The sequence below is a fragment of the Prunus dulcis genome, chromosome 4, assembly GCF_902201215.1.
Source record: "Prunus dulcis chromosome 4, ALMONDv2, whole genome shotgun sequence".
Lineage (NCBI taxonomy): Eukaryota > Viridiplantae > Streptophyta > Magnoliopsida > Rosales > Rosaceae > Prunus > Prunus dulcis.
In genome coordinates, this window is record NC_047653.1 from 12,789,422 (window position 1) to 12,811,914 (window position 22,493).

At 36.5% G+C, this 22,493-nt stretch overlaps 2 protein-coding genes and 1 non-coding gene across 3 annotated transcripts; 2 read left to right on the top strand and 1 right to left on the bottom strand.

Moving 5' to 3' along the window:
- Positions 1-1,398: 1,398 nt before the first annotated feature.
- Positions 1,399-8,539, bottom strand: LOC117623962 (formin-like protein 5). Its single transcript, XM_034355029.1, has 8 exons — positions 7,787-8,539; positions 6,510-7,218; positions 6,353-6,421; positions 5,707-6,256; positions 5,408-5,610; positions 4,161-4,396; positions 2,244-3,141; positions 1,399-1,981 (listed from the first exon to the last, which is right to left on the bottom strand). Exons 1-7 carry the CDS (start codon positions 7,952-7,954, stop codon positions 2,263-2,265), a joined length of 2,814 nt encoding a protein of 937 aa, XP_034210920.1. The 5' UTR covers positions 7,955-8,539; the 3' UTR covers positions 1,399-1,981; positions 2,244-2,262.
- A 2,032-nt stretch (positions 8,540-10,571) lies between these two features.
- Positions 10,572-12,557, top strand: LOC117623963 (21.7 kDa class VI heat shock protein). The gene is made up of 3 exons (XM_034355030.1): positions 10,572-10,632; positions 10,979-11,589; positions 12,145-12,557. Exons 1-3 carry the CDS (start codon positions 10,583-10,585, stop codon positions 12,432-12,434), a joined length of 951 nt encoding a protein of 316 aa, XP_034210921.1. The 5' UTR covers positions 10,572-10,582; the 3' UTR covers positions 12,435-12,557.
- A 31-nt stretch (positions 12,558-12,588) lies between these two features.
- TRNAA-AGC lies at positions 12,589-12,661 on the top strand. The gene has a single exon. It is a non-coding gene; the product is annotated as a tRNA-Ala (tRNA).
- Positions 12,662-22,493: the final 9,832 nt, after the last annotated feature.

The following is a 22,493-nucleotide window of genomic DNA, read 5'->3' on the forward strand; positions in this document are numbered from 1 at the left end:
GTCCTTTCCTATTGAAAGGGGCGATAACATATTAAACTCACACACACAACACGGATGCTAGGACTCGAACCCAGGACCTTGCCTGAGAGAGTAAATACTCCAAACCACTACACTAGTGGGTCTATAGGATGAGCCTATAAAATACTATAAAAATCAGAAAATTTAAAAACTGAAATGCCCAATAATCAAAAAACCAATAAATAATAAATAAATGAAAAAAAAAAACCACCAGAACCCGCCCCAGCCGCCACACCCACAACCACCCCCCCAATCTCTGCAATCCTCCCCATCAATCCAATGTAAATCAACAAACACCCATTTTTCATTTTCTCCAGGCAGTCATTGCATCCAAGAATGACACCAAAATATGAAATTTAATTCTACATTTCTTCCCCAACCACACAAGCTAATATAAGATTCGACGGGATTTCTTGGTCTTGGGACTGGACACCGAATTGGATTGTCCGAAGCTTTTTCGATCTTGCCTTCTACGGATGTAGACGACACTAAATTCGCAGAATCCCAAGTCCACCCCCAAATTTTCTCCCCAAGAGACAGAGTCGATTTTTAAAAAAAAAACCAAAAAGATAGAAACGGTGAGGATGAAGCCCTTCTCTAGAACAGAACGAAATGGGAGAGCACAGAGAGTATAGAAGGAGAGAGGGAATGAGGAGACAAAGGGGAATTGGATTATAGAAGGCAGAGGGGAGATAAGGGGAAGAGGGGAGAGGGAATGGGGAGACAAAGGGGAATGGGAGGAGAAATGGCACTGCAGGTTTTTTTTTATTCTAAAAAACTTATTCTTATTTATTAACCTATCAAAAGTCCAACTTACCCTTAACAATATAGCATGTGCTCCTCACATGATTTTATTTGACAGAAAATGTTACGATAAGAACAATTTGACGAATAATAAAGAGTTGATGAACCATTTGAACGAATAATTTAATTGAATGACCAAAATGTAAATCGAGTATAAGTTTGAGGACTATTTGAGTAATTTATCCTATTTTATTCGTATAGCCGCGCGGTTATACCAAATTAATATCTACAAAGTATAAACTAAAAAAAAAAAAAAAGTATAGCCGCCCTGCTATGCGAGGTTTTTCTTAATTTTTTTTTTTTAAAGAAATAGTATAGCCGTCCAGCAATACTGGGTTTTTTTCTTATTTTTTTTAAAAAGAAATTGTATAGCCGCACGGCTATACTAGGCTTCTTGCTCCAAACTTAGCTCAATCTCTACTGTTGATGTTGAGAGAGAAACTATCTCCCGATGACCAAACTATTCAGCATCTTATTTCAATCGAAAAGTGGTTGGAGTAGCTAAAAAGTAATTGCCAATTTAAAATGTTGAATTCAAAATAGATAATGTTTTAAACCATGTTAGCTAAAATAGGATTATAATCACAAATCATAAATTTCATTCCTGGCAATAAGATGAACAATATAGATCTCAAACTACCTTGCTACACCTCTTTACTCCAAAAAAAGTCAAAATTATGAACAAAAATATAACAAAGAATCATAGGTGGAAAGAAAAAAAAGAATCACTATATCTAAATAGCTCCTGCGCATGTTGTGGTTTTTTAAGGCAATAGTATTGTTTTCTAATAATTTCATTCTCAACAGGACACCAAATAACAATGAAGGCACTCCACCACTCAAGGAAATGTTCGCCTTTTGCATAGGACGCGCAGGCAAAATTCTGTATGGTATTGGCATTGTACAACACTAATCATGTCGTCTGCCTGATTAGCGGGGAGACATTGATGCACACGGCCAGCCATGAACGGAGGTGAAACATCATCAGAGGTACCTTCAAAAGTGACCGTAGGTTTTATCTAGTGAAATTCCACCTTGAAGAGAGGGCATAGGCCAACTCCAACTCCTTTTTCACTAATCCTTCTGTGAAATCAGTGGCCACAGAAGACATCTAGAAAAGAACCGAGCAACTGAGTACATGAGATTCTGTGACGGCCACCTGAGTAAATGCCAAGAGAAAAATTTCTTAAATACTAAATCAAAATATCCTTGACTTTCTTTGTTCTAAGTAAATTACACACGCACCCGCATGGATTGAAACTCTGACATCACCCTACCCTTGTTTTAAAGGGGAAGGGGGACGAGGTAACACTAGGCCCAAAGTTCATTGGCAATATCTACGACTATCACATATTGATATATGATCTACACAACAACACATGAGTGATTCTTTCTTCAACCAGGTTTAGAAATTTCAATACCTTCTCGAAATGAAATCTATTAACTTTCATCATCTGAGCTAGAATTATCAATTCGCCGATCTTGGATTGCCGGGAAAAGCCGCTTATGGAGATCAGGAGAAGGAGGCTGGCGAAGATTGGAGGCAGATGGTGTTGTAGGAGGCTGACGGGGATCAGAGGAAGGTGCTTCCTTTTTTTGAACATTTGTTGACTTTTTTGGTGCCAATCTTATCTCTTTGCATGCCTTATCTATGATTAGTAAAAAATCCCGAACAATAACAAACAATCTTAAACCCTCATCCTTCCCTGCGTTCCCATGGAAGTAGTCACCAGTGTTCTTCACCAGAGCCATGATTCTCTTTTCTTCCTCGAGGAGACCTGTGATATCAACCTCAGCATTCTGCACAAAACTCTTCAGTGTTTCATGGAACTCACTATCTTCCCCTGAATTTTTCATGTCTGAGTTCAGGAAGTCTCTGGTTTTTACGAGTGCATGACCAAGTTTAGTAACAGTTCCTGTTAAGTTTTCAGCATCCAAAACGGATGCTTTTTTGACATTCTCAAGTTCATTGCTTAAACCTGAAACTTTCTGAAGACCAAGACTGCGAAAGTGCTCTTCGGTTTCCTGGGAAGTTTCCTCAAGGAGATCATCTGATTTGATGCTAGAGAAACTCCTGCTCTCTTTTGCTGCACGAGCAGCTCTGACACCCTCAGAGCGGATTATTTCCTGAACAACAAAGTGCAAAAGGGTTGTCTTGCCATCTATTCCTTTTACATCAGATAATTTCAAGAGCGTGTCAAGTTTGAATGCTTGTGCGCGACCACGAAATGTTCCATCATTCATGCGATTGCCAGTTTTAAGAACAGCTTCTAAAAGCTTGAGGAAAAGCCGGCTGCTTCTTAGTTCCTTACAAGCAACCTGCCATAGACATGGATATGATTTAGATATTCTAGAGTGCGAGGTTTCAAGATATGGACCAGAAGTTACCGGCAGACAACGTCATGCACAGAAACAAAATGATAGGCTACAACAACATGAAGCTGTGCCATTTGAATGAAAACTGGCAGACATTTTTATATATACTGTACAAATATATTCGTATATTTCTTCATGACACATTATCTCCATGAGTTTCCCCTATATGCAGATACGTACCATATTTCATGGCCCATACAGGACAGTATTGTCTAGGCCAGACAAGCCTTCATCTTTCCTGATAAGACTAAGCTTAAGGTATCTAATAGAGAGTTTTGTTATGCTATTATCCTCTGCTTCCACATGTGAATCTCAGTAGCAATATTAGAAATTTGAAATTTGAAGAAACTAGTCATTGCAAAAAGTGATGAAAACTTGAAAACTAAGCATAATGAACAAAATATTTGTCGAAATTTTCAATCTCTTAAACTATTCCAGCTAAGAGTTGGAGTAGAAGTCATGGGACATTTATCATTAAAGGCTTGTAGACAGATGAAAATGCAAGAATTGGAGTCCAAATGCCACCAGAAATGAAACTGACCATGAGCTGCCACTCTGGGAAGTTCTTAACATAGGTAGATAGTGGCAACCACTCCCCATATTGTACATCATGGCATCATTTTTTCCTTGTTGCATCAAACTCTATTCATGCTATTTCAACTGTACATTTTCCCTTTGTCCATTGGCATTTGGCTCTTTATCGGTTCATCATCTGATGATGATTTACACAGCTGAAAAGCACTGTCTTGCGTAGGATATCAGCATTGGATGCTAGCTTAGCATATATATGCACCAAGTTATATGTTTATAATAGTTGTATAAGCATAATTCAGGTCACTACATTGGTCTTTTCCATACTTGCTGAACTAATAGAAGTTAACCTGAGATACCCAAAAAACTGGGTAGAAGAGTATGAGACTCAAAATCATATATGGCATGCAATTCAGAAACTCAGTCTTTACCTCTAAGGTTGCGAAGGACTCTTTAAGGGTGGTGACCTCCTCCTGAAGAGTGCACATAAAAAGTAATGCTTCCAATCGCTTAAAAGCAAATGGAATCTCAATCAAGGCTTTTAGGAACCGCTCAGCAGGCCCAAGTTGAGAAAGTTGACCATTGAACAGTCTAAGCTTTAGTTCTTCTTCTTGTGTTGGTGCCATCTTCAGCAAAGTTTGTAGGAATTCTGAGGGAAGCTCATTTCCTGATTCAACTAAGAAAGATTACAATATGCTTCTCATGCAAGGAAAAAAAACACATGCACTGGATCATCTTTTATTTTAGCTTTCTTTATACGTTATTCTATTACTTAGACAAGATGTTCGCTCGAGAATTTTCAGAAAAAGTTCCAAAGTAATTACTAGGTTTTTTGAGAAACACAGCGTTTAATTAGAAGTTTAGAACAATTACAAGGCTTTATTTTAAAATCACCAATACCCTTGAAATATTGCCCCATAATCAAAGTGGTCCCTGAACTTTCAATTGCATCAATGCGACCCTCAAACTTTGGTACCATGCACCAATGAGGCCCTGACATCTGATCCTTCAGCTTCTGTCCAAATTGATCACATGGAAAGCAGATGACTAAATTTTAGGGGTATTTTTCACTTATGGGTTTCAACACAGTACTTTTGAGTTTTAGTGGTTTGGTGGTTTATCTAGTTTCTGCAGTATTTTGATAACGTGATTTAACTTCATTCAGTTTTATTGTTGCATTTAGTATATTAGAATACTTGTTGATTGTGTGTGAGCACGGAAGGAGAAAGAGAAGAGAGAAAAAGGGTGACAGAGGAGGAGAGAGAAAATGCTTTTTAATCTATAATTTATGGTCTAATGCACCATTCTACTCTTGAAAGCATGCCACTTTCAACAGAAAAACCAATGGATCAGACATCAGGGGATACATTGATGCACAGTACCTGAGTTTGACAGGCATATTGATGCAATTGACAGTTCAGAGTCCAATTTGATTGTTGGTGGGGACATTGGTTATAAAAATCCTAAGCACAAGCACTAGGTGCATCTACCACTTGAGCTTCTCTAAGTCCTCAAACTTCATAAAAGGACTAAATGCAAGTTTCTTCTAGAAAAATAAAGAAAGTACACCATATATCCCTTTTCCTAATACATTTCCATTTTGACACACTGAAAAAAGAGGAAAGGAAAAATACTTGCTCTTTTCAATGCCATGGATAGAAAGAAGGAGATAAGTTACCTTCATGAATTGCATCACAGACTTCTTCTACGGTGACATTCAGTGCCCGCAAAAGAATTGATAGATTTTGTGCCTTTTTGGGATTAATAATTTGAATTAAATGGGGCGAAGGATCTTGGAATGTAGATTCTTTCTTGCGTTCATTTTTGTTTTTCTCAGCAGCATTATACCCAAACAGAGTTTCAATCATATTTTCATCAAACCTGTATAAGAATCATCATTGTATTACTATTCAGAGGCTTGTAATATCTAATGATTCATGGATCACAAAGAAGAAAAGGAAGAAAACTGCAACTTACTGGAAAGATCCTGATTTAATCTGATGCCAAACCATTGAATGATCAGGGTTTGCTAGAACCTTATCCCAAAAAAATGGCTTCAGCTTGGTTTTAGGAGCATCACCTTCAGCATCAGATCCACCTACCTCACCAGAAGCAGCATTTGATGGACGTTTTGGTGCAAGAGGTGGAGGTCGAGCTACCTTTGAACCAAAAGGCATCGATTGAGGTGGCCGAGGAGGAGGAACACCAATCTTTGGAGGGGGTGGGGGGGGAGGGCCAGGAGGTGGTGGAGGTGGTGGGGGAGGGCCTGCACTGCCCGAGGGTTTCAAAGTGGAAGGTGGCACTTTCAAAGTGGAAGGTGGCACAGGAGGCGGAGGAGGAGGAGGACCATTCCTGCTGGGAGGAGGCTTAAAAGAAGAAGGTGGTTCAGGAGGGAGAGGATTTGCTCTGCCAGGAGGGGCCTTTAGAGTAGGCAGTCCAGTAGGAGGCCTTCCAGGAGGAGGTGGTACCAGTCCATTGATGTTGCTGGATGTATCAAATTTGGAAGCACCTCCAGTGGATCCTAATTCTGCAGTTTAATGTAGTGAAGTATTTAAAACATCAGACTCAATGTGAAAATTACTATTTAAAAATTAGGCCTTTCTGTGATTACTTGAGTTATTACCCAACGATTGATGGTCAAGCTTCACTTCTTTCATTGAATTTCCCAAAACGTAAGACTTGTACGAAGAACCTGAAACATTAAAACTTTCAGAGATATATAGAATTGAAATGGTTCAAACAACTAAAGATAACAGAAACAAGATATTAGAGAATTATACCACTAGAATCAGTTAAACTAAGGCTAAGGAGGGGCCTCTCATCATTTTGTCCATCTTTTTTCCCAGTCCTACAGATTTTAGTACAGCATAAAAAGAAAACTGCTGCAACAACAAGAGTCACTGATGCAGTAACAACAACAGCAATGACAATTTTTTTACGATCATCTTGTCCTTTATCTTCCTGTACATTTAAACCGGCATCTGGCTCTGAAGCTTGCACAGTCGAATTTTTGGAATCGGAAGGAAAAAATGCTGCAGCAGGGCGCCTAGACCTAGGAGTGTGAGAAGTGGAAGGTGTTGGAGCAGCGGATGGTACTGGACTGAGTTGAGGAGATCCTGCTGCAGGGGCTGGAGAAGCTACCTCAGCAGAGCTCTGAAGCGATTCACTGCCCAAATTCCTTCTTGGAACATAAAGTCTGGGAAATAGGGACTCAATATACTTGGTATACCATATCTTCGAGGCACCCTCTTCTCCAGAGACACGGGATAGGAGACCATGCCTTCTTAAACAATCTGAAAGAGTTTGTTTCACCTCAGGGTGCAGGACACTAATAAGCTTCTGAAATCTTTCTTTTCCCGATGACTGTCTTTTTGAACTAATTTCATCTGTACCACCAGATGTTTCCTCTTCTAACCATAAGTGAAGATGTTCAATAGCTTCTGTCAAGTGGACCAAATCCACCTGGCAACTTATCCATAACAGCTGTGCCTGCAGCCCACAGAATTTACAAATTTTAATGTCTACTTTTGCAAAAACAAGCATGTAACAGAGTTGATGAAGAATAAGAAACTTCATTGGTGAAAAGTAAAGCTCAAATACATCAAAATATCATTTCTCATATAATTTTTTTCAATTCTGTTTTGGCCTTTTTTATCTTCAATAGATATACAACTTTGTTAGACTTATCAAGATATCACTTTGTCAAATACTACTTCTGGTTTTCAAATAAGTTGTGCACAAACATTTTAGTAAAATTAACAAAATCAAAATCTATTTCAGTACAAGAATACTTCATAAGCTCCAAACATACTTTCACGAACTAAAAAGCTTTAGATTATTTATCTAATTTTCGGATCTACTGTTCGGTCCAGATATATGACATGATGCTATTGAAATAAGAGCAGAGAGGCGTACTACAGAAATCCCTATATAAGATATGGTTTTGATACAAATTTAAAACGAATAACATTAATATGAACAAATTTATCATATAAGATATAACACTCGTATGATAAGGTATCTTACTGAAACAAAAAGATGTTATATAGTCTCTTACCATGTCCCCATCAATCTTTCCAGTTGCTGGATCAACAAGTTGACTGAGAAACACTTCCTCTGTGATTTTCCTCTCCTCTGAGCTTATTGATGTTGAAGCACATAGCAGAATAACCAAAACAATGAAACAGCTTGTCCTCATAAGACCTATTTGTTGTTGAATTGTCATTCCAAACGTTTAATATCCTTCTCATTTCATCAATGCCTAAACCTCTCATAACCAAAACCCTAGAACAGCTTCATCACGCAAAACCACACAAAAGCTTCTAACTTTCACGATTTGGCACCAACCCAATTCAATTTCCTTAAGAAAACACCTATTATATCCCAATTTCCACCATATATAAGAAAATCTTCACATACCCACGGAAGTTTTTCTGATGAGAAGTTGAACTCTGAATACAACAGAAAGAATTGAAGAAAACCCAGAAGTTTTCTTCCCCAAAGCTGCCAACCAAATCACCTGCAACACCACAAAGAAACCAACCAAAGAGAGCTCGTATGGAGCTCAAGCAAGCCGTGAAATTTCCAAATGGCAAATGAGAATGCGAAAAATCAAAAGGCTCCTCGTGTGAAACCTTTTAATGTGTCTTCGATTCTAACCAGATCCACCCAATGTGTTTAAGAAATGTCAGCTATTAAATTTGTATACAAAACATTGGCGGTATTGACCGGAACATGTCGAAAAGGTGAAATTTTTCTTCAGAACGTTTCGTCTGAAAGCCGTCAAGGGAATGACTATGTTTCCTGTCTCTTTCCTTTTGGTTGTTTTTTTTTTTTTTTTTTTTTTAAACTCAATAAAAAAAAAAATTAATCTCGTATTATTATTATTTTTTAAAACTCCCACTTGTACCCAGTATGTTGTTTGTGTCCTAATGGAATATTTGCAACACAAAACAGATGTGAGATGTTGGCTAATCATTGTTTTATCCACTAAATTACACTACAACGGTAACATGCTAATTTTATTTCATAAAACCTTTTTTTTCTTTTTCTTGTACAAAGAAAATTAAAACGACTATAAATGAAAATCAACTTCATTCCAAAACTATTCTATAAGTGAGATCTGAATGAAACCTATATAAAATCAACACCAATTAGAGAATATAAATACTTTTATTCTTATTTTCTTAGTCTTTTCTTCTATATGAACTAACAAATTAAAAGCAGATTGAAATTAATTTGAAAGAACCAAAGATATGATGTGCTCAATTGACCAATTTAAATTTGATAAAAACCCAAGTCGATATGACCAGACTCCGATCCCTCCATCGAAGGGAAAAAGAGGGTAAGACCTTGAAGTCGATCCGCGATATAGGAGTACTCGGGCGGGGAGCTGCACCTAAACTAACTATTACTTAGGCTAATAATTTTTATTTCCGGAGAAAATAATCAAGTTTCAATAATGTACTAATACAAATGTAGTAAATATTTAAAAGGAAAATGAAATGTGCACTATAAATATGATTTCTTGCTGAGGAAGGAGGAGTGTAGGATGCAATTTTTAAATGCAAATAACAATTATTTCAAAAACAAAAACTTGAAATCTAACTATGATAATATTAGAGGATCAGAAATGTATCTCAAAGACAAAATAACCCAACCTTTCTTTTCCGTTCTTGTTGCGCTATCCAATCACCTACGCGCATTTGATCTTCATCTTTCTTTTCATCACTCGGTTGTCTAAGTCACCGACGTTGTCATCATTGTAGGAGAGAATAGACTTTTGCAGTAGGTTTTGAGGAAGAATAATGCTAGGTCACATGATTCTTGATGCGTGTGGAACATTTTTTAACCGTTTGTAGAACATTTTTTTTACTGTTGATGCATGTATATATTTTTTTAATCGTTGATATATGTGGGGTATTCTTGACCGTCCATGCATGTGTGCTGGGGCACCTCTTTGAGTTGTCTCCCTTTTCTTTGTTGCTTCAAATTATATTTGTTTACAATTTTGTGAAAGAAAAAAGAAATGGAATGTGTCGTTGTTCTGAATCTGAAGCATGACCAAAAGTTTGGACAACGTGTTGTGAATAACTGTCGAGAAGGCCAAGAAGTTTGGCAGCAGGGCAGCCATTGACCCTTTCTTTCAATTTAACTTGTTGCCAATTCTTTACGTTAAGCTGCCGACTTCCATATTCGTTCTTCTGTTTTTCTTCTTCGTATTTTATATATGCATGTTTATGATTTTCTTTCTATCTTTCTTCTTCTTCTTCTTCTTCTTCTTCTTTCTGGAAGAGAAACACACTCCTGGAAGCAAAAGAATGAGCGTGTTGTAATGTCACGACTCACGCTTAAGCTAGAGTCTCGCCAAAGTCATTTTCAGCAACTCGGATTAGCATTTCTCTTGTTATTAAGTGATTTATTTACTTCATTTTTCATTTCTAACTATTAAAATGATTCAACAGATAAATTACTTTATTCCACTTGCTGAATTTTATGTTCCAAGAGGACAATAATTGCCTTATCGTAGATGGGATGAACCACAATTACTAGGTCACTTATTCTAGCATTGGCAGCACATGATTAGCCCTGAACTTTCAAGATAACTGCACCTATATAGGAAAGCTGCCCTTTTCTGGCTGTGCCCCACTATCCAAAGTCCCTCCAGAATTTTCACTGGTTGGAAATTCAGCATCAATCATGAAGATACTAATCCTGCTTTAGGAAAAAGTAGCTCTGCCAGATGCCAATACCATTTGCTGTAGCCTGCACTGCACAAAAGCTTCATTGTAATAAGTAGTCAAAAACTTAATGCCATAGTTGAAAAGAAAGATATAAAAAGACTCTGCATAGTATGGGGAGGAGGGGCAACATGACAAGAGAAGAGGCACCCAACTCATGTAAGTACGTGACAAATATTCCTTTCACACAGCCTTTCGTGAATATATAAAAACTTATCTCAAAAGCAAAAGCACAAATTCACTACTGTACTTTGACAGCATAGAAAAGGTTAATTGCACCAAAACTCCATCATTGATCAAAGAAGTGCTTTTCCAGAAAAATTACTCTTGCTTCAAATGAACTGACCTGAAAGGGAAGTGTCTGACTGAGCTAGTTTAAATATGGCATGTCTTGACCACACTCAACCCATCATGCCCTATAAAGATTCTTCCATGGATCAGATTCATTGAGCTTTTTTTCTTCTTCAAGGATGTCATGTGCTGATGAATTTATTTTTTCATGTGAACAGCAAGCCTGAGTTTTCTTTATGTTCTGCACAAGCAACAATCAATCCACGAGTTTCAAGGTTGAATGGACCTTTTGTCAATTACCTCTTCCATTTTGCCACATGTAATTTCTTGTCACCAATGAGGAAGGATCAAGAAAAAGAAATATTCCAATTAGCTTTACAGCCCTTCAAGTATTCTGAGGGAATTTGTGCTCTACTACTTTCTCAAAAGTGCTTCTCCCACACTATAAGAACCAACAAGCCTCAAACCTCTCTCCACCACACACTCAAAAGTTCAGTTTCTCTAATCTTCAATTCAATGACTACTACTCGCAAGCAGCTTGAAGTTCTAACAGATGATCAAACTCCACACAAATGGTGTGTTTTATTGAGAGAAGATGTGTTCAAGAAGTTCATGTCTCAAGGCAGTCCAGCAGTGCACAAGGTTTTTGGTGGAGGATCATTGTTCAGTCCATTCTTGTTTGGGAAATTTTTTGATCCTTCTGATGCCTTCCCACTGTGGGAGTTTGATGCAGATATCTTGTTGGCTGGCCTCAGAAGCTCTGGTCAAAGCAGTGCTGTTGACTGGTTTCAAACAGATCAAGATTATGTACTAAAAGCAGATCTACCAGGTAAGATTTCCAAATACTTCTTAGTGATTCAAATCATCATGAACCAAGGAGACTGCATAGTTGAATTGTGTATATTATTTTGGCAGGCTGCAATATACAAACCTAAGAAATATAGGTGGTATTATTCCTTAATTCACATCACAAGTAAACCTTTTGAGTTTTGAGAGAAGGAAAGGAGGCCTTTTTATCAAACATTTATGTTGGGTTTTTTTGCTTTTGGTAATTGAACATTTAATATTGGGCTCCAAATGGGTCGTGTTTTTTTTAGTACAAGCAATAGTCTAAACTCAATAGTCTAAACTAGAGGGGAGGGGGATGTCATACACACACACAAATGATGTCTTTGAGAGTTCGAACATAAGACCTCTTATCTGCAAGTCAATATCATATTCCACTGGACTAACCCCGTTAGCAAAATGGGTCTTTTTAAAATCTGATACATCAGATGGGATAAAAAATCATAACTTCATCTATATATATGAAGAGTTTTGAACTAGAAACTAGAAATTCAAGAGTGCAATGAAACAGAACAGTATTTTTGATTTGGTGAAACAGGAGATGGGAAAAACAATGTTCAGGTCTATGCGGAAAATGGGAAGGTTGTGGAAATTAGTGGGCAGTGGAAGCAGCAAGGAGGAGAGTCCAAGAGCACAAAAGATTGGAGAAGTGGGAATTGGTGGGAACATGGGTATGTTAGGAAGCTTGAGCTCCCACAAGATGCAGATTGGAGAAGAATAGAGGCCTCTGTGACTAATGACCTACTTTTGGAAATCAAAATCCACAAGATCAACCCCTTGGATTGTGATATTAATCATCTGACCATGAAAGATAAGGAAGCAGTGTAAGTTAAACCAAAATATACTGCTAGTGATGACTTGTTTATTTTGACATACTTGTAACATAGATTGTGTTATGATGTACTTTCATACAAATCTGATCTTATCTGATATCCGATGGTATCCATGATATATAAGCTACAAAGAAGAATGAACAAGCAAAGGGGATGTAGCTCAGATGGTAGAGCGCTCGCTTAGCATGCGAGAGGTACGGGGATCGATACCCCGCATCTCCATTTTGTTTTTTGCCTTTCTCCATATTAATTTAGACGACTATGAGCTTATTGTCGTATCAAGTAGCTCACACATAGTGAACGACGCTAAAGTTAGAGAATCACAAACAATAAAGATAAGTTTGACGACAAAAAGGTGAGATAGGGTTGGTGGCATTCATATGAATTGCATATTTTTCCCTTTTTCTTCATTTACAAAGAAAAGAGGTTTTTTTTTCCTGAATAAATATGAATTAGACGGGTCCAAGATATCGAGACTGTTAAGTACAATAATTCTGTTCTCTTGGACTACTGGGATTCAAGAGATTTGTGGTCACTCACCGTTGGATGTAAATTCAACGGTTCCCTCACTCTTGCACTCCTTTTAAGAAACTTTTTTGAACCATTGGATTAATATCTAACGGTGAGTGACCACAATCTCTTGGACTCCTATGGTCCTAGAGATCGAGACTGTTAAGTACAAACTAAGCCAACTTACTCAGTTCTATCAAACCTATCAAATGTTTTTTTATTGTTGCTTAACTAATTCTTTTTTCTTTTCCTCAACTTGAATTGTATCGAGCCGCTTTATAAGTCTTCATCTATATATATAAAGCAAAAGGCAGAGAATTGCGAAATATTCAAAATACCAAAAAATACCCTTTGTTAATTCAAACATTAAGAATTAAAATTATTAATATATATATATATAAAGCAAAAGGCGAAACATTCAAAATACCAAAAAATGCTCTTTGTTAATTCAAACATTAAGAATTAAAATTATTAATTAAATGAGGATAATATGGTAAATTCACACATTTTCATATTTTTAAAAAAATTAAAATTGAAAGAAATATCATATAATGAATCCTATTTTTATGGAACATAACTACTCATTATCTTTTTTAATTCTAAAATAAATATATTAAATATATTTTTTAAAAAAGCCTCTCACAGGCACGGAAGCGTGTGCGGAGAGCCTAGTAATAGCTTAAGGGACCAAAAAAGAGGGAGTATCTATTGATTATAATTAGAATACAGAATAATAGGTTCATAACTTGTTGCCCTCAAAGAAAATAAATTTTTTTTGGGCTGCCCACACACATGAGGAGTTCTATTTTTTTATTACACACGAAGAGTATATATATTTTTTTATACAAATAATACTTTACTTTAATTTAATCTAAACTACAGGGAGGAGAATTCGAACTCGAGTACAGCATAGAGAGCACATCCACTCTAGACAACGTTAAGTATGAAGATTGATCCAATTAGATTAGTTGTCAGTTTTTTTTTTATCCAACTTCAATTTTATTTTATTTTTGGGTAGAAAATGTCAAGTATCACATGTTTTGCACTGTGTTTTGTTGTTGGTTTAAAAACTTTGTGTTTTTTTAACATCGTAGTTACGTTTAAGTTTTTATTATTATTTTAATACAAGTGATAGTCTAAACTATATGAAATGGAGATTTCTCGCACACACACAACTATGATGTCATGGGGGTTTGAACCTTAGACCTCTAATTTGCAATTTAAGACCCTTTTCCACTCCGCTAGAGCCCATTGGCTTTTAGAGCACTTCCACCCAAGGACGAAGCCAGAATTAACATGTACCAAACATATAGAGTAAGAAGAAAAATATAAATTGTAGAAAAGAAAAAAAAAAGGTATATTAAACTTATTTTGAATTAGGTTAAGCTCTATGGCCATTTTAATTATTTTTTTATCAAGTATTTTTAACCTATTTGGTTAGTTATGATAAGAATTAAGATTTTCCAACTAAATCTATTAGGGGTGGGCATTGGGATCAGAAAACTGGAACACCGAACTGAACCGGTGAAAAAAATCGGTTGACCAAAAAAGTCAACAAAATGGACCGAAACCGGACAGAACGGTTCCAACCGATTTCAGTTACATCGAACCAAACCAGACTGAACCGAACCGGACCGGTCATATATATATTTTTATTTTTACAAATTTTTAAAATCTAATGCCATATTTTAAATTTTATAATCACTATTTTTCCAAGTTCAACAGCAAAAAATTTATAAATGTATGAATTGGATTATTTGTTAATTTTTAAGCCAAAAAATAAGTTATTTATTTGACAAGACCCGATCCTAATTCCACTTTGGAATTCGAACCAAGCCCTGTGCATGTCCGACATCTGGCAACTGTCGGGCACCAATGACCGTTTTATCCTTCCTGCTACAGTTACCATGAAAACTTTCTCTGGACTCTTGCCGAAAATTAGGCAGAGTCTCCCCTGTATTTTGACCAAACCCAAAATTTTTCACCTGTTAAACAATCAAATAAATCCACACCATCTGCCAGAATATGATAATCACTTAATTGCCAGCTTCAGTTTTCCACTAAAACCAGATATCAGAGCAAATTCTAAAGTTCACAGGATTTCAAGAATTTTTCCACAAAACTCTACCTTACTTGGTGGTGCGGAAGCTAGGGATGGCTCGGTGGTGGATCCTGCGCACTTCTACGGCCTGGGGGCGAAAAACAGGTTGAAAATGTGAGTGGACAAAAATAATGTTCTTGAAAACAATTTTTTTAAACATAATAACCCCCATTTAAAAATAAGAAGGGATCTAAATCGAGGGTTTGTCTATATTTCAATACAAAGTATTCCAATAAGCATGTAAAAACCTACTGATGACTGTGCTTGTATAACTGAACAAATATGTAAAGATATAAATGCACGAATATAAAAAAAAACTGATATAAAATAACTGAAAGTTATAATTGAATAAAAGAAAACTCAAAATCCTTTGAAAATACCGCCTATTTGTACCCCTGTCATATCCGTCAATTCCCCTGGCAGGTCTCGGGCGCCACGCAGTCTACCCGAGCCGCAAACTGGCGAAATTAGGGGACTATGATCAGCCTGATCTGCCGGCGGGTCCTCGATGACACCAAGTCAGCTCGAGTCGCTCAGGCAGGATGCAGGGGACCGTAGTCAGCCTGATCCGCAATCCTGGCAGGTCTCGGGGACACAGAGTCAGCCGAGCCGCAATCCTGGCAGGTCTCGGGACACCAAGTCTGCCGAGCCGCAAATCCTGGCACTCACGGTCCGAGCGTCCCCGAAACTCGTGAGGCAAAGTCAAGTGCACTGACTGAACTATAATCAGACTGGATGTCCGTAGACATCGGTCCGACTCTGGGTAATCACCAAAAGTAATGGGTACACGGTGGTTTTCTTTGAAAATAAAGTATTTTAAGAAAAGTCTACTAACTCACTGCATCTCAGTAAATCTGAATCGTAACTGTATCTCCTCTGGTAAAGTTCTCAACCTCTGTTTTTAATATTACTTGAGCTTCAATAATTAAGCCTCTACTTAATAGTACAAATCATACTCGAGAAGAATAGTTCATAAAACTTATTCAAATAAACTCATTTATAAAAGCTTATTTATATAAAATCAATATAAAATCATTTAAGTAAACTTGTTTATATAAATCATTCATGTAACTCATTTATATAAAATCATTCATGAAAGAAAGTCCACTCACAGATGGTCCGAGCTAATTGGGCCCTTCGAAGGTCCCGGCTGCGGGTTGACTGGACCTTTGGTGCATGATTATCCATGAATAATAAAGCAATAAACTTGTTGAATAAAAAGAATTTAAATTAAATACCCTGCCCCCGGCTCCTAGAAATACGTGCGCCCAATTTTTAAGTTACTCATATGCCCACATTAGCCTTTTGGACTCTTAAATCAGTTTTGGAAGACTCGACGCTTGACTAAGCGATCAACCACCAGACCGGCCAATCCGGGACCCCGTGGGTCCACGGTCTCCGATGGCCAATCTGGGATTCTCTGAAGGTTCCTGATAGAGAAGGAACCATGTTCTGCGAGTTTGGTCCGAAACGGACGGTCGGATTAGCCAAAATTGCGTTATCGCTTAAAATCCAAACCCTAGCCCCAGGGTTCGCGATTCCGGAGTATCTGGGACTCCGATTCGTAATCCGTCAAATCCTACACAATCTTGAAATCATGTGGACCGACATATCCAAAATTCAGCTCGATCCAACGATTGGACGACACTGCACCCAAGGATCGCGCGATATGGAAAATTCGTTCGGGGCTCAAACGGACTCCGAATCGAGATCCGCGAAATCCTACGCTCTCGTGACAACACGAGGATCACAAAAATGCACAGAATTACTTCACCACCCTCACCCAGCGCCCCAGCACGCGCGGGCAGATTCGGGTGTCTAAAGCGATACCGGGTGGCCGAAAAATCTCAGAACCAAGACTCCAAACTCCTACCGTAGGTAAAACACCCCATTTGGAGTCACTTTTGTTCTTGGATATACTCCAAAAAGTGGCCGGAAATGGCCGAAAACAGAGGCCGAAAATCTGCTAAAACTTCAAGCTCAAAAATCCAATAGCTACACCACGAATCGATCTAATCATACCCAACAGGCAGCTAGAACAGCTCGAGAGGTTCAAGATCCATACCTGGGTCGACGAAAATGGTGGGTGGAAGTGAGAGAACGAGCTCCCAAAAATTTTCAGAAAAACTGTTGGAACCGGCCTGTTTCGTGGCAGTTTCCGGCTACTGCAGTAGCGGATGGAGGCTGAGGAGGGGCAGGGCTGATAGAGGGAAGTGAGGTGGTTCGTTTGGGACCGGTATTGCCTGAAACGGTGGCCTGAGTTGGGAGAAATCGCTGTCTGAAGTTGGCTGGTCGAAGTAGTCGCAAGAGAGAAGAAAAGCTGGGTTTATAAAACTGAATTTCGAAATATTTACGGTTCTGCCACTGAGACTCTTTTGACCATAACTCCTTCGTTACAACTCCGATTCGGGTCTACTCCGTGTCTACGGACTCGTTTCGCCGTGCTCTACGCAACGGCACAAGCGGAATTGCTAAATTCTTTCTCGATCAAAAAGTCAACTTTTTCCCTATTAAATAATGCGATGTTAAAATTGTCTTTTTGCTAAAAGATATTAATCATACTTTTTAGATATTTTGTTTTGGGTTATTACATTATTATTATTATTTTCTATAAAAAAAATAATTTTTTTGAAAAAAATTTTAAAAAATAAAAAATTAATAATTCGGTTTAAAATCGGAACCGGTCAGAATCGAACCGGCCAGTTTTTGAATTATTTTTGTCTAAACTGGACCAGTTAAATAGTACCGATTTCGATTCCGGTTTGAGGTGAGAACCGGATCAAACTGGACCGCGCCCACCCCTAAAATCTATCCAAGTATATATATTTATTTTTAATTTTTATACTAAAGAAATCAATATTTACTAAAACCCAAAAGAGAAAGATATAAAAATCAGCAAAGAAAAGCCAATATAACTTCACATTATTACTCAAAATGAATTTATTAAGGTGGCCATTAACTTTAAACATGCAAAATCCTTTTAATATTTTACAATACATTGCCTTGATTGGTGAAAACTTAGAAAATATTGGAGGGGCCAGGGCCACCTTTGGCCTAAAGGTGGCTCCGTCCCTGACTTCCACCCATTTGCCCTAGCAAAAGACAAGGGGAGGCAAGGACAATCACTTTCACGTTTATAGTGTATGCCCTAGCAATTTTTTTGATGCATTCCCACCCCATTTTCATGGTAACTCAAGGGCAATCGCTATTCACATAAGATATGAAGAGATGAATCAATATGGAGTTTTTGTGTGGAAAGTGAAGAACATGGCTAGATATTTAAAGAAAAATGATATTTTGTTTAAATTTTGTTGGTATTTAAATTGGCGATCGACGTCACACTGACGTTAGTATGAGGTCACCTTGCCCAAACAAGTTTTACCTTTAGGCTCGTCGGGCCTTCAGGACCCCACCTCTTTCCTGGGCTGGATTTCACCGTTGAAATGGGTTTTGGGAGCCTAGGGGGCCTTTTGCCTAGGCTAGGCTCACCGCTGGAACTGCTCTTAACATGGGAGTTACGTTTGAGTTATTAATATTATTAAACAAAAAAATTAGTACAAATTATAATCTAAACTATAAGGAGAGAGATTTCTCACACACACTTTAACATCATAGTTACGTTTGAGTTTTTTTTATTTTTCCGTGAGTTATAAAAATACATAATCACGTTATGTTGGATTATGGCATTGAGTAAGTATTGGATTGATTGAATTGAGTTACAATGTTTGAAGTCCAAAAAAGCCCAAGCAACCCAAAAATATCTAAACTATCCAATCCAGCTCAAACTGATCCAAGCCAAATTTCCAATCCAAATATATTTGGATTTGGACCATATTGCGAACATAAACATTAATAAAATTAGATTGGAACATGGTGCAGTCCGACGTGACAAAATCATGTACAGCAAAATAAAATGACATTATATGTGCATGTTAAGTTTCATCATGTCGGGTCTATGAAACACCACTATTAAACAAGCTGAGTTAATAGTTATATGGAAAGCATGATTGCGACACGTCACCTTATTTTTGTGAAATATGTTTTTAGTTATTTTTTATTTTTGAAAAATCTTTTAACTTATAACTTATTTCTTTTTCATATATGTTTTTTGGTTCATTTTTTGGACATTTTCTATCTAATATGTTTGTTTGACATAAGTTTTTATGGTATTAGAAGATGTTTGATTTAGGTTGTGATATGCTTGATAATATTTTCATATTTTGGAGTTTTATTGACAATAAAATAGAACAAAACGGGTAGACATATAAATGCAGAATATGTAAATGGATTTAGATTCTTATATATTTGGACGTGATAAATTAATGGTTAGGATAATTTCATATGACTTTATCAATAACAACAATGTCGTAAATTGGGTAATTTTTAGATGCGTTCTAATTTAATGTGACATTTTCCTCTTCATACAAGATGAATGTCTCATACGAAATTAAAATTAATATAGAGCCAAATGCTTTAATATAATGTCAAATACGGGTAAATTTGTAATGAAAAAGCTATCAAAATGTGGATCACATCGGCAGTCTAATAGTCCATAGAATAAGTTTTAGACTTTTCAGTTGCTGTTTTGTTTATCGGTGATAAGCATTTTTGGTTCAACTAAATTCAACTAGACAACTATAATTAGACTCAATCAACACATTTTGATTCATTCAACACATCCTTTCATGACATGTCTATTATTAAAAATGGGTAGACTACTTAATTGACTTTGTTCACATCATATTAAAACTCATTTGGATAACATTTTATTTTTAATATTTTTTTGAAGACATTTCCTATTGAGATGGGCGATAGCATATTAAACTCATACACACCATAACGATACTAGAACTCGAACCCTGACATTTTCTAAAAGAGTAATTGCTTCAAATCACTACACTAGTGAATCATTTTTTAATTTTAAAATATTTATATTAGTGTATTATGATGCAACTCATATTTTTTGAGCTTATGGTGCAGGCGACCATATAATATAAGTAAATCCAAATATATGGGACGCCATAGAACTCACAAACTTGGAGGATCTTGACTGGTAAACAAGTTCTGTGGTCAACCAGTTGTGTTGGAATTTGAAGCCGCCCAAGCATTAGGGTTTTGTTCGAGTTGGCATTCACATAAAACAATAAACACTTGGCAACAATATAAGACAAGACTAGGGGGATTTATATATATAAATTGCTTGAGGACTTATATAACGATTTGTTTCTGACCAGAGAAAAAGTATATCTATAGTTGATCAATTCCTTCCTCGCTTAATTAGGTATATTATTTTTTTTGGTGAACAACTCAAATATATTTTGGCAATAATGGTAAATACACATGCAAATTTGGTCCGCAGCAATTATAATGACATTTTATATCTTTATAATGTTGCTCCGTTGTCAATTTTTTCACCTGAATTATACCAAACATTTAATAATGTTACTTTATGTAGGTGAAAAGAATGTTAAATGCATTCACCATTTATGCATATCATGTTTGTTTTTTAGAGAATTTTGACGGAATGAGGGAAATTTTATTGATAAAATGAAGAATTGTAACACGGGGATAAAACACCTAACCCCGATTCAAAAAATCACATAATAGAGAGTTCTAAATAAGATCATGGGACACCTCAAACCAAATAAAATTGTCCACATTATATAGACCAAATCGAGCAAGTTGGTGTGCAATATCATTTACTCCCCTATGGATAAATTGAAAAAGAGAATCAAGAATCTGTTTACGCATATCATGTTAAACTAACTTTACACCAAACATTTAAAATTGCGTAAATGGTAAAAGCATTTAACATTTTTTTCACCTGCGTGCGTAATATTGCGCACTCATTGTGTGCAACAAAGTGGAGCGTGGAGCTTATAACTTCAGAGGCTCCTTGGTCCCGAAAATGCATTCATTGAATTGAAACAAGCCAAACGGCACTTGCACAGAAATCATTAGTTTTTATTGAGAAACCTAAAAATAAAAAAAATAGTCAGCCGGAGAAGAAAAAAGAAAGAAATCATAAGCTATCAGAAAAATGAAATAGAATTTGAGGTTCTTATATGAAAATGATAAGAAAGAGAGAGAAAGATAGATAGTATTTTGTTCAATTTGTGTTATTTTGGCTGATTAGATTTGAATGTTTTACACCGCAAATTGGCCGGGGCAATGAGCTTGCCCCTTGCACTTAAATTTGAGTCCCCTTTCATGTAGAATAAATTAATTTAGAGTATTTAGGATATCACTTGTTTCCAAAGGACTCACTAGTGTAGTGCTTTGAAGTAATTGCTTCCTCAGCCAAGATTCTAAATTCGAGTCCTAGCATTCGTATAGTGTGTGAGAGTTTAATATATTATTGTTCATCTCCATAAGAAAGATTCCTAAAAAAAAGAAAAAGAATAGCATTTGTTTAAAGAAAAATTCCTTCTTAATATGGATCATTAGGCCACCACCTGCCTGACATTTAAAATCTGATTAATGTCACCCGACATCTCACATGTTACCTAATTACTAATTAGAAAGGCAAGCTATGAACATCAAAATATAGACAAAGAAATTTACACTTTATTCCATTTGGTAAAGAAAGCCATATATAATCAGCAGCATATAATGAAAAAAAAGTGATCATCCCGATAGCATCTATATCACCTTGAAATTATCTTCTTTTTCTTTTCAGATTACATAAAAACACGTTTGGTATATATCTTTACAAAGATTTGATGAAAATAAAAAAATAATAATAAAAACTTTGGGGAGAGAGAGAGAGAGAGAGAGAGAGGAGAGGAGGAGTTTAGTTCATTAATTAGCAATGGCTAAACAAGAAGCTTCCTAAAAAGGATGATTAGATGAGATGAGAAAGTGACAACAAGAATGGGAAGCTGAGCACCAAGAAATGAAAAGGGAATACCAACAAACTAGTTGCACACACCATGCCTGATGGGAACTTGCATCCTTTTGTTTGTTTCCAAAGAAAATAATTGGTAGAAAATTTAAAGTTTTCCGGGAAAATTAAAAGTGAAAATACTTTACCTCCATTTGAAGCAAGTAAAGATAAGATCTTTATATTATTTAATTATTTATTAATTAAATCTTATCTGGTGGGAAAAAGTTTGGGGAGAGCTGGAGCTGGCCTTGGGTTGCTTGCTTCAGCTACAGCAAAAGAGAGAAGAACCATAAATAATACTATAAGAAATTAGTTGCACCAAATATTTCTAATTTAAGAATGTGACAACTGCTAAGAATTCATCATTCAACTTGAATTATTGGGATAATCATTAATGAATTCTTTTTGTCTTTTAATTTTATGAGACAAAATACTTTATAATCATTACCTCTAACTCTGGCTCAATTCCAACCAAACCATCATTTGGAAATGTAATTTAGGCCAAGCTATATGCAACTTTATTTTATTTATTATTATGATTATTATAATTTTTGTTA